This window comes from Carex rostrata, chromosome 35 (assembly GCF_964058835.1).
Source record: "Carex rostrata chromosome 35, lpCarRost1.2, whole genome shotgun sequence".
Classification (NCBI taxonomy): Eukaryota; Viridiplantae; Streptophyta; class Magnoliopsida; order Poales; family Cyperaceae; genus Carex; species Carex rostrata.
This window is the reverse complement of record NC_135952.1, coordinates 3280596-3293621: the sequence shown is the minus strand read 5'-3', so window position 1 is coordinate 3293621 and position 13026 is coordinate 3280596. Positions and strand designations below refer to the sequence as shown.

The following is a 13026-nucleotide window of genomic DNA, read 5'->3' as shown; positions in this document are numbered from 1 at the left end:
TATTTTAACTTCTAGAAACTAACTTAACTAACTAGTTTAAGGATTTGGCTAATATGTCATAGGTTGCATAGAGGCCTCCCGTGCTACGGCTCAATATTCGAGTTTTCAAAATCCTAACGGTCGATCTGAACCGTTCATCTTGTTATCCATATTAATATGTGCTTGGAGACCAAATTTTACATTTTTTGGAAATTTTTTTACTATTTTTTTAGATTTATTGAATATCGCTGTTTTTTATGGTCCAGATTTGTCTGAAAAACAACGATTTTCAATAAATCTAAAAAAATAGTAAAAAATTTCCAAAAAATGTAAAATTTGGTCTCCAAACACATATTAATATGGAGAAGAAGATGAACTGTTCGGATCGACCGTTAGGATTTTGAAAACTCAAATATTGAGCCGTAGCACGGGAGGCCTCTATGCAACCCATAGCACCATAGCCAAGTCCCTAGTTTAATTAAATTTATTCAAAACACTATAATCTTCCAAGTTTAATTAAATTCATAGGTATAAATACTTGGAAGATAATAAATTAATACTTGCAAACTAAGATATTAATACTTGAATGTCTAACTTGATATGACTATATGGGGGGGGCACTCAAACTACATGGGAAGAAGAAGATCATACACGTTTTTAGAGGTGGGATTTTTTTTTTTCAATGTCGTCCACATTTCTCACAATATATGAGGAATTTTGCGAATCTAAAAGTACAAACGTATTCTACGCAATTTTATCTTTCAAATGAGATCCACGATGACATACTTTCGGGCTCATCATCACACAAGTATTTATACCTCATCGTACAAGTATTTATACCTATACTTGTAAGTATTTATCCCCAATCGTGTTCCCCGCATCTCTGCATCAACATTCCCCAATCGTTCCTGCGTCAATCTTTTTCTAACAAAATTAGTTGACCACATATGTATAAATACTTCATTGCATAGGTATAAATACTTGTAATACTTGATATTAATATTTTTAAACGTCAGTAGTGTCATATGTGAAAAATACTAGGTATAAATACTTAGATGACAATGTATAAATACTTGTGTGACGATAAGCTCGAAAGTATTTGAAAGATAAAATTGCGTAGGAGACGTTCATGGTTTTAGATTCGCAAAATTTCTTGTAGATCGTGAGAAATGTGAACAAGATTGAACAAATAAAATTGAGGGGATAATGGAGGGATGAGAGTGGGGGGACAATTATCAGGACCCAATTTAAAATGGAAACATATGAAATTTGATTATTTTGATGGGAATATTTTGATAGCAACAATTCTCCTTCTGAACATATTTAAATTTTGATAGCCAGAATTTCTCCTCTGTTTTTTTAAATGACTATATTGTGCTAATTTATATCGTCCCAAACTTCAAATGGCACACATGGCAGCTGTGCACATTTTCATCAATTTGAAAAACATAACACAAGCTGTAATTTAATCTCAAGAATCTAGCCAACAAGAGGGATCGAGAGAGCGACTCTCTTTGTGGACTTGTGAGCCGTAAAATGTATCCAGTTCACACCTAGAAGAAAAAATGGAAGAAAAATCAGGCCCAAAATAAATACGAGTAAACTATTAATTTTGAGCGGGTGCTATTAGGTGAGAACCGGAAAATTCATTCCCTTAATTAATTTGTACGGATAGAGAGAGAGCTCCAAAGTATTAATTCAACAATACTATACATAGATGTTGATCAATAGCAATATGTCAAACATTTTTGTCCGAATGCGGGCAGTGATAGGAACAATTTCGTCCATTTGTGGACGGTTGCACCCCACAACGTAACTAAAACCGTTTGGCAATCACTTGACACTACTTGCTTTCCCTCTTGACTGCTCATGATATTTTGACCTAAACCGAATTCAGATCCAATGTAATACCCGACCCGTATAGTATTCAATAATGGATATTGGTATGATTAAGGTGTTGGATTTATTACCAACCTCGTTGGATTTAATGTCAACATTGAGCATATATGTAATATAATTATGAAATGTTTACTGTCATATATGATTGTTAATCAAAGTGATCAAATAAGGTAATAGACAATTAATATATTCATTAGAATGTGGTTATAACAATTTAGGCAAATATCAAATTATTGATGGACTGATTTAGAAATTTGCAATTCAGATAAGTACCTTTTTATAGGTCATAAATATGCATTTATGGGAGTAGAACTAGGGTGCTCTTAAGCTCACTAAAGTTTTGGTGAGCTTAACTCTAAAACTAATCAAATCGATTTCAAACGACGAATCCGAACCGTTGAAACCCGCCTATCTTACGTGTGATGCATCTACATGTGAAATTTTTAAACATTAAAATTAATTTAGTATAAAGTCAAGCGGTCAAAATTAGAAGGTTAATAAATTAATTTTAGTGCATTCATTTTTTGAACGTTTTTGACCGCTTGACTTTATTCTAAATTAATTCGAATGTTTAAAAATTACACATGTAGATGCATCACACGTAAGGTAGGTGGGTTTCAACGGTTCGAATTCGTCATTTGAAATCAATTTGATGAGTTTTAGAGTTAAGCTCACCAAAACTTTGGTAAGCTTAAGAGCACCCTAGTTCTACTCCATTTATGGAGGGTTGTGCTGTCCACACGGATATCGATACAGATGCACAGCTTTTGATATGCTAACACGGTTTTTGATGCGACAACACGTTATACCTTTTTCAATTGGTAGATAACCATAAATGTTATGATATATAAGGATTGATCCCCAAGGCACAAGGTAACCAAGAAAAGTACAGAAACTAAACATACGTTTTTCTCTTAAGAAAAATACAGTTCTGTGTCTTCTCTTCTTCTTCCACCATCAAAGAATAGAGAAGAGAAATTCATTAGAAAATTTGGAGATAATTTCTCAAGAGCCACACCTTGTTGTGTCGTGTTCACGGAGACGGCTTGCTCTACTATGGCTTTGGTTATTCCATGACAAATGACATGAAATCAGGTATTATGTTCCGCACTTATGATTTATGTTTTGGGTCTCTTTGGCATAGGACGGTCCTAAGGTTAAGGTGAGGAACTATTTCTCCTTCCTCGGGGTGTAAGTGTTTGACCCCTAAATGAGATGTAATTGTTTGATCTCTAGATAAGACATAATTATTTGGCCTTTATGATTCCCCAACATATATGGGAAAATACTATTTTGTACCCATTATCCCATAGGGTAGTTATATAAAATAAAAATAATGCAAATTACATAATATATTCAATTCAATTATTAAAGTTTTGGGATATTTAATATGATAATGTTGGAGCAATAATCTGTGATGTATTTTTAGTTTAGTTTATATTTTTTGTTATCAGAAAAATGTCAAATGTATTAGTTTTATTTGCATTTTTTGTTATTGAGTTCAAAAAAATGAATGTCGAAAGAGATATTCGTGAATTAATGAGTTTTGATATTCTATTTGTATTCTAAAAGCTACTAACTTCCTTATTTTTAAGACATTGTTCAATATTTTTCTATTTTATTACTGCAAATAACGATTTTTCTATATACAATAAACAAAAAAAAAATGGAAAAAAAAAAGCAGGCCCCAAATAAATACGAGTAAAATATTAATTTTTACTTGTCTCCTATTAAGGAACATTTATTGTCCAGTTTTTCTTTTAATGACCAGATCACGTTTAGCATTAATATATTATTCCAGGGTGAGAACCGGAAGAAATTGGAGGATGCGCGTCCTTTTCGATCGTATTAATGAAAATTCATTCCCTTAATTTGTATGGATAGAGAGAGCTAGCGCTTCAAAGTATTAATTCAACAATACTATACACAGATATGTTGACTATCGCAGTATGTCAAACATTTTGTATGTCCGAATGCGGACGGTGATAGGATTAGTGATATGTAACACAACTAGCTAGCCTTTTTTTTTACTTTTTAGGAGTGTCTTAGACGTGTCCAAACCGTGTTGTGTCTTAAACGTGTCAAGCCGTACGTGCCTAATACACATCCCTCAATCATCTTAATTAAGTTTAGGGTTTAATTTGTTCTCTAATCACTAATCCTATGCATATTTCACTTCAGCTTGGATGTGTTGCTCAAGTGGTGAAGCACCAGATCGAGGTTGGGCATTGACGGAAAGGACTGGTATGTGTGTGCATAATTATCTTCCTTAATTGTTAGATATGTGAACAATTCATTGTGCAATTTTTTTCTAACAAATAAGGGAAAATTTGCTATATTTGATCTTTGTTATTCTTAATATGACATTTTAACTAGCACCTGGCCCTCTCAAGCTAAAAAATGATTGTTGTTTTGTGATCTTTGTTATTCTTAATATGACATCGACCTTTTGCTAAATATATATATAACATTATTGATGGACCAATCATTGCAAAGTATGCCGATTTGACTGCGTAAAGGTAACAAATTACCAATTTAATTGTTCTTCAATAATATAACTTGAATTTTGTTTAGAGAAGCTTAAAAACAATATGTCACAACCGTACATTAATTGTTTACAGTGTGAACATGAAATACGGAATTTTTTTTTTTTTTTTGCTAAATATATATATAACACCTGTGTTATAGCGATCTCGATATATATAAATGAACCTTTTTTTTACTAATTTTTGTTTTATTCTCGTTCACTAATTTTGCATTTGAAAACTTTTCACTAAATCAAACAATGATTGCTTCCCATTTACCATTACATCAAATTATAAGACACAACTGTCACAACCCAACAAATGCAATGATATGATGTAATGATTTGATAATTTTTACCATTACATCATATCACTTCCTATTTACCATTACATCAAACAATGATTTGTTTCTGATTCTCTAACTTATTCTCTAACTTTTAATAAGAAAATGGCATATATTATAATTTCTGATGTACGATTGACTAAAATTGCAGAATTTGTGATAAGCACGATTACCATTGACTAAACCCGGCCGTAGCTGACTACATATATATTTTTAAGCACATTAATCTATTGTTTCCTTTTTGAGGACCTTTCAGATAACGAGGAGGCATTGACTTAGAGCAGTACTGATTAGGGATGTCAATGGGTACCATACGGGTTGGGTGGAGATATTTTCATACCCGTACCCGTTATGATGATAACAAAAAAAAATCTTTATTCTTATCCATATTTTTGAATATGGTATGGGTTAGGTAAAAGGATAAAAAAGTGCTATTAATATTTCAATTTGTGTTTTTAATAAAATATTTTTCAAAATAAGAAGAAAATAATAAAAAACGGATAAAAAACGCCTAACAGAGGTTACCTTATCTCCGTTAAGCAAACAAGGAAATAATTTTCCCTTGTTCTTTTCTGTTAGTCAATGGTGAGAACTCCGAACTCTATCTCTATTGAATTAAAATTAAATCCCTTTAGAAAATAAAAATGACGGAGAAAATCTTCTATACCTCCTCTATCCTCTGTTTTTCCTGAGCACACATACTACAATTCATTTCTGTTTTTCTAAGCACATACGCTTCCATGGGATAGATATCTTCTTGCAAGGGGCAATGGGAGGAGGCTTCAAACATATATTAACCTTGCCAAGCAAGCACTTAGTGAAGCTCTGTTTTAATCCCAAACCAAACAAACTTGTACCAGTACTGCCAGTACTGCTACTAGTAGCAATGGAGACAATAGCAACACAACTCAATTATTCTCCTCTTTTCTAGCTTTTTAACCACAGACAACATCCAAGCTTCTACAACAATGGAAAAAGGGTTCAACTAATAATTCTTGTTCGAGTTCGACCGATACTGAGACTGAGACATTAGGGTTGAGTTCGAATTTATCCCTTAATGAGAAAATATAGAACACCTCCATTTAATTAAAATAAAGAGACTCAATTTGATTTTTAAAATAATTAAATAAAAATTAAATAGATAAAAGGGATTAGAAGAAATAATGTTAAAGTTTCTTAGGGAATTTGAATATTATAGTGTTTTGATAAAGAAATTGGTTATTTTAGAAGTTTGTATGGACACACTATAATTTTTTTCTTTAAATCAATCATGGAGAGAAAGATATATAGTTTTCTTCTTTGACAATTTGAGAGAAAGAAGAGAGGAGGATATCTTTCCTCTTTTTGCCTAACGGAGATAAAGTTAATGTCTGTTAGCATTGACTTAACCAATCTTGGTAAAATTTAATCTAGCGATCTGGAAAGGCTTTGCAGAGCAATCTTGTCCAAATGGCTTCGGACTGGTTCCCATGCCTTTGATGCAACTATTGCTTCATATTTGAAATAAGGAATAGGTAAATGGGAAAAAAAACTATTTCAATTTAATTAATATTATCGGTTCTCGCTGTTACCTAACTGGCTTCTTTTATTACTTTCATAATTAATTGATCCAGCCTTCCAGCCGTTGGCTACGGTACCAACCAAATTAAATATTATTAATAATGAAAGACTTGGCACAGTACTATTCCAGCTCCATACATAATTGAGGCAACTTGTATTTCATAATTATATAAGATCAATCCTCTATACATTTCTTCCCAATATCTCATATCATACAGTAGACTAAGCTCCAAAATTAATTAATGGCAACTGACATAGCAAGTTCTTCTTCGACTCAGAATATGCCTAATCGCCCGCTAATGCCACACAACCTCCTCAAGGCGGCTTTGGATGGCAACGAGACAGATTTGAGGCAGCTTCTGGGATTATACGATGAAGATGATGAACCAATAATGGGGCCCTTTTACTGCCTGAGAAGCGTAACAGGTAATTAGTACTTTTTGGCCCAAACAAGTAACATTGAGTACCAATCATGGTACATTAGTCTTGGTTTATTAATTAATTATTTAGTGATAAGAAATAAAGAGAATGAAATATACATTTGGTGGTGAATTAGAAATCCCTTGCTCTTCATTATATTCCAACATTTTGTATCTTTTTTAATATAACGAAATGAAGTAATCACGAAGGATAGTTTTGGAGTAAGCTCATGGTTGTGCTCCAGATTCACTGTGCACACTTGTCATTTTCGATCATCTCAATAAAACGTCTAGTGCTTAAACATGCCTTTCAATCCGTGCGTACATCAAGCTTCCTCCTCTCTGGGACATCTTGTCCATCGTCATTTTTGTTTCCTATACATCCCCCAATATTCAAACTCTTCCTCAATATAAGCAAACACATCCCCAATGGCAGATGCACATAATAGGGTTGGACCACCTATTGTATCATCACCTTCTCCATCTCCCTCTTCTTCTCCAACTGCGCGCCTCTCCCTCTTCCACTCCATCTCCCTCTCTTTCTTCATATACAACTCTTATTTCGTCTTGTACACCAATTATTTCACATTGTACATCTCTTACTTCTTCAAATCCATTATCATTGGCAAACATAAATGCATGACTGTTCAAATCCCATTTATGACATATTCTGTTGCTGTCACCTCCAACACGTTCATTCAAATCAAAATCCATCCTAATTGTAGAAAACCACTAATATTATCATATCATAATATTGTAAATAAAGAAGTTTTATTAATCAAAACAATAAGTATGAATAAGTATAAAACACTAATCAATATGATGTTATTACATGCCTTTATACAACTTCACACACTAAGAACTCTGAGGTTACTTCACACACTACTTCAGCAACTGTTGAGTAGTGCAATGTAATAACATCAATATATATGATGTTATTACATGCCTTTATACTACTTAATAAAGGGTGCACAGGCGGTAAAGTTCTTCGTGTAAAGAAACCTCAGAGTCCACAAAACTGTATGGACGGTCAGGATGCTTCATGCGTGCCTTGATATTCTCACAGAGGTGGTACTCGAAGGAGATGATGAGCTTTTCAGCGGCATGGAGATTGAGAGGCTCAATGGAAGCAGAAGACGATTGCTCAAGGGTTCGAGGAGGAAGAGATCGATTCGGAGCTTCGTCGTACTGGCTGTGCTTGCGTTTTACTTTTTAATGGTGGTTGTCTATGAAGAGAGAGAAAGTGGTGGTAGCTGAGAGGAGAGAAGAAAAGAAAAACATGTTGTGCGATTGAAAATTGAAATGATTTGGTCGGTTTAAACTGGGATTTTGTTGGTTGAACTAGTTGGGGGTGCATTTGGGGACAAGGCTCGGGGACCCAAACTAGCTTTATTCTTACATATAGATGGTGGATACAATATTTTGAGGTGGAGGGAAAATAAGAACAATAAATAAACTTCTTTGTATTATCAACTCTTAATATTCTCTTCAATATACTCTTTTACGTCACAATAGATTATATCTATTTAAAGCCTTAAAACATCAGATAAAAACTCCAGAAATTTGTAACTAAAGAAAAAATTGAAAAGCAACAATGCATTAACTGCGCATGCTTCACTTAAACATCCATAACTTTATGTAGGAAACTCTAATAAACCTCAAAAATCAAAATCTTCACCATCTTAAATGGACATCAAGATAATTAAATCCATATTTATTTGCCCCAGTTGAACCACGTTTAGCCTTTCAAATCCTGCCATCAATCTTCTTCAGTTTTCTGCCTATGCAGAATCTGATGAGTCAAGTTTAATTCCTTCATTATTTTTACCAAGGCCTGCTCTGAGACCAGACCTACAATAAATGATTAGTCTTCATTTTATAATACCGGCCAAATTAAATGATAATTGACAATTCCTTTTACAGGTATGGAGAATAACATTCTTCACATACTGTCTGCCAATGGCCACCCAAATCTTTTGTCTGAAATCTGTAGGAGAGATAGCTCACTGCTGAAGGCACACAATGTAAAAAATGAGACACCCTTCCACCATGCTGCTAGATTTGGGCGTATCGAAACCATTTCAGAGTTGATCCGATGTGCCAAAGATACATTCAGTGGGGCTGAGATCAAAGAGCTGCTTAGACAAAAGAACAACCTCGGGGAAACAGCCTTACATGAAGCCACTAGACATGGCCATGTACCTATTGTCTCAATTCTGATGGACGAAGATTTTGCATTGGCGGGCCTGGTGAACTGTGATTCCGTATCCGCCTTGTATTTGGCTACCGCAAGGGAATCGCTCGAAATGGTACATAATATGGTGGCGAAACTGTCAAATCATGCAATTACACCAGAATTTTACTCAGGACCAAGAAACCAGACAGCATTGCATGCTGCGGTGCTGCAAGACCATGGTATGTAAAAATATCGATTGATTTTATTTTATTCGTCTTGCAACGACAGTCCTTGTTAATGTTGTTCAGATTGACCAGTTTCTTTAGTTTTGTCAATCTTTATTTGTTTTTGGTACGGTTGTGATGGCTGAAAATCGAATAAACAGAAGAAATGAAACAAACCAAATATAACTTGATAATTAATGTGTTGTTATTGACTTATTGCAATATTACACATATAAATGAGGCTATGGTGCTATATGCATAGTATGATCTAACGTTTCCTTTTCTGCAATGAAGATGGGCCTCAGCCTTTTTAATCAAAAATATGCATAGTATGATCGGTCCGTGATATAGATAAATATCTCTATTTTTAAAGTTTAAATAGTCTACATGATATCATATCAACAAGTACTTGGAGATGAAATTTTATAATTTTTAGAACATTACTACTTTTTTAGATAGACAGAAAATCACTATATTCGAATGGTCCATAATCTTAATATCAAATGATTTTCTATCTATCTAAAAAATAGCAAAAGAGGCCTAAAAATGTAAAATTGAACTCCAAATACATTTTCATATGAAAATCATATATAGTGCACGGTTCGAATCGACTGTGTGGCTTTTAAAAACAGAGATATGGGTCCATAGTATGCATGGACTCATCTACGCTATGCATAGCACCTACATATCTTTCAGTCCTTTCAAATGATAGTAGTACATTTGCATATATATGACCGTTCTCTCCTGTAAACGGACGCTTTAAAAATTATAAATATTGTACTATATTTGCATATATGATGCACTAATTTTGGGTGAATGGAAAATGGATTAAAAAAAATACAATAAGGAATTATTGCTGTCAGCCAAACTATTGTGAAAAATGGATACGAAATCCATTCAGTCAGTTGCCTCCATCATAGCAGCAAGTATGGAATTATTGCTTACTAAAACTGAACTAGGGTGTCCTAATTGAACTTCTATGTGTCATCTTATTGACAGAACTCACCGAAGAACTACTAAAACTGTACTCAGAATCACTTCATAAGGGGACAGATGAAACAGGAAGAACTCCTCTCCACTTGGTAGCATTAACTGGAAACCATAAGATTGCCAAACTCCTATTGGATAGAGATCCATCATTGGCATACATCCAAGATTCAGAAAGATCATATCCTATTCATACTGCAGTACGAATGGGCCATATTAAAATCATTGTTCTTCTCTTACAAAGGTGCCTTGATTCAGGTGAGCTACTTGATAGTAATGGAAGGAACTTCCTGCACATTGCCGTAGAAGCAAATAAGTCAAATCTTATCTTTAAATTTCTTAAAGATTCAAAAAAGAAGCTTCCCACCTCCTACTGGAAGAAAATTTTCAATAATATGGCAAATACAATGGATCACGAAGGAAACACACCATTACATTTAGCAGCAAAACATGGATATGATGGGGTTATGCTATCTCTTTTGGAAAACAATCAATTGGACCTTACTTTACAAAACAAGGAAAGTCTAACTGCTTTCGACCTTTCAGTGATTCAATTCAGGAAATCTGCAAGGAACACTCAGGTTAAGCTTACTATTTCTCATTAACCTTGATTGAATTTTGTAATCTTAAAAATAGGCCACAGCCGGACTTGGATTATTGTGTCAATCCAAGTTTTGTTTTTTTCAAATGTTGGCTTTAGTACTTCTGCACGTACCTTTTCCAATGCATGTTGTTTATTTTCTATTTTGTGCTTGGGCCTGTGCACGGAAGTGTGCACCCACCCAACCAACTGGCTTATAGGCTTATAGGTTATAGCCATTGCATACTTAACTGGGGTATAATGGTCATTTCTAATAGTAGTCTCTTTTCTTATAGAGCTTACCTGCATATACACATCTTAAACATATAGAGCGAATTTTGTGGTTTTGTAATTTGTTTTGGTCTTCAACTTATATATTCCTTTTCCTTTTCCTTTTCTAATATAATTAAGGTCTTTTTTTGGCAACTACAGAGAAGGGACGACTTGGGTGAATTTTACGTTCAAAAAAGAGGAGCTCGTTTCAGTAAAGGTTGGTTTCAGTACTACACTGAAGACAGAGAAACACTAGTGTCACCAATGAGAATAAACTCATCAGGGGGTAAAGCCCAATTAGTGGGCCTAGGTTCGGTGCTTATTGCAACAGTAACATTTGCTGCAGCTTTTACTCTTCCAGGAGGTACCAATCAAGATACAGGCACCCCAATTCTAGGAAAGAAAAACTATATGTTTAAGACATTCATCTTCGCAGATTTCTTTGCTTTTGGTTTTTCCTTCTTGGCTACTATATTGCTCATATACAGCACGAGGGTTCATAATGATGAAATAATTGAAAAGTACACGGATATGTCCATGGATTTTTTTACTGTTGCTGCACAATGCATGGTCATTGCACTGGGATTAGGTCTGGATCTGGTTCTATCTCCTATTGGAAAAATTGGATTGCTAGTTCTCACATTGACCGTCTCCATAACTCTCTTGAGCAATTTAACCCTTCTCGCGCTACAATTTATGCGTTTCAGGGTGCAATAAAAAATACTGAAATACATTCCAGATGTAGAGAGTGATGTAAACCCCAAACACATCAGGGCAACCAAAGTATATCCATATATAAATTATCAAAAGTGGGTGGCCTTTTCGACCGTCCCGTATATATTAATATTTCTGCTTGCTCATACTGTTTAGATAATTATTACGTTGTACTGGATTTTTTATTTACAGGACCATTATTTGTTTTCCATTTACCTAGTTATGCATGCTTTTCTTGTAGAGTACTTGTATTTTGGTTTATTTAAGATTTGTATGAGTACATTCGAGAAATGATTGATCATACAGCAATTTAATAATCTGTTGTTTTCCATAGTCATTCTCTCTTTCTCTCTATCTCTATCTCTATCTATATCTATATCTCGTTGAATTTAGATGCGCGCTTATGATTATCAAGGAAATGATTAACGGAGCGTTTCTGTTAACTAATTTTATGAAACGTGCACTACTAGAATTGGGATTATTTCCGTCGTTCACAAAATGGCTTAGCTTGTCGGTACTATGACACAAACCACACCGATAGTGTTAGCCCCGCACCTAATTAAAGTAGTTCTTTGACTAACAATGTTAATGTTTAGTTAATCTTCTTTTTATATATAGAGCAAGATTCGAATCCAACAAGGTAGACACTTTTCGTGAGAGAAAAAACGTATTTATGACGGTACTCCGTCGCGAAAAGTCACTTTTTACCCTCGTGAAAAGTGCCAGTCTTTTGTACTCAAAGAGGAGGGATCAAGTTATAACAATTTTTGAGTTACAACAAGTTATCATAACCATTTTCTACATTTTCAAAGTCCAAATCGTCAATCCAAACCATTCAACATGATCTCCACAATAAAATGTGTTTCCAGATCAAATTTTACATTTTTCAGAATTTTTTTTTACTATTTATTAAGATGGGTACAAAATTCAATGGTCTGAATTTGACTAGTTTTTGTACCCATCTTAATAAATAGTAAAAAAATTCAAAAAATGTAAAATTTGGTATCCAAACACATTTTATTGTAGAGATCACATCTAACGGTTTGGATCGACGATTTAGACTTTGAAAATATAGAAAATGATTGTGGTAACTTATTGTAACTTGATCTCTCCTCTATTAAAAAATATAAAAAAAAAATGTACCATTGTTCTAATAAAAAAAATGACTTAAGTTAACCACAACCGTTGAATTTCAGCGGTTTGCATAGAAAGACCCACTAAATTATTCAGCAGTTAATTTTCAGAAGTATTTATTGAAATCAATGTGTTACAAATTTACTCATCATTATATTGTTTTGTTGCTATTTTAAATACCTTTGTTAAATTTCAGTTTCATATCAGCATCTA

The 13026-nt window shown here is 33.9% G+C and overlaps 1 protein-coding gene across 1 annotated transcript; it reads left to right on the top strand.

Annotated features, from left to right (window-relative positions):
• The first annotated feature begins 8650 nt into the window (after positions 1 to 8650).
• On the top strand, positions 8651 to 11682 carry LOC144549349 (protein ACCELERATED CELL DEATH 6-like). The gene is made up of 3 exons (XM_078298056.1): positions 8651 to 9124; positions 10085 to 10693; positions 11104 to 11682. The coding sequence occupies exons 1-3, from the start codon at positions 8651 to 8653 to the stop codon at positions 11680 to 11682; spliced, it is 1662 nt and encodes a 553-aa protein (XP_078154182.1).
• Positions 11683 to 13026: the final 1344 nt, after the last annotated feature.

Bases quoted from the DNA above. Each gene is read 5' to 3' on its own strand.
- LOC144549349 (XM_078298056.1), top strand. From the start codon at position 8,651: ATGGAGAATAACATTCTTCACATACTGTCTGCCAATGGCCACCCAAAT. The intron at 9,125-10,084 runs GTGCTGCAAGAC...AAACTGAACTAG, and splicing joins AGACAGCATTGCATGCTGCG to GGTGTCCTAATTGAACTTCT. The intron at 10,694-11,103 runs GTTAAGCTTACT...AATATAATTAAG, and splicing joins AATCTGCAAGGAACACTCAG to GTCTTTTTTTGGCAACTACA.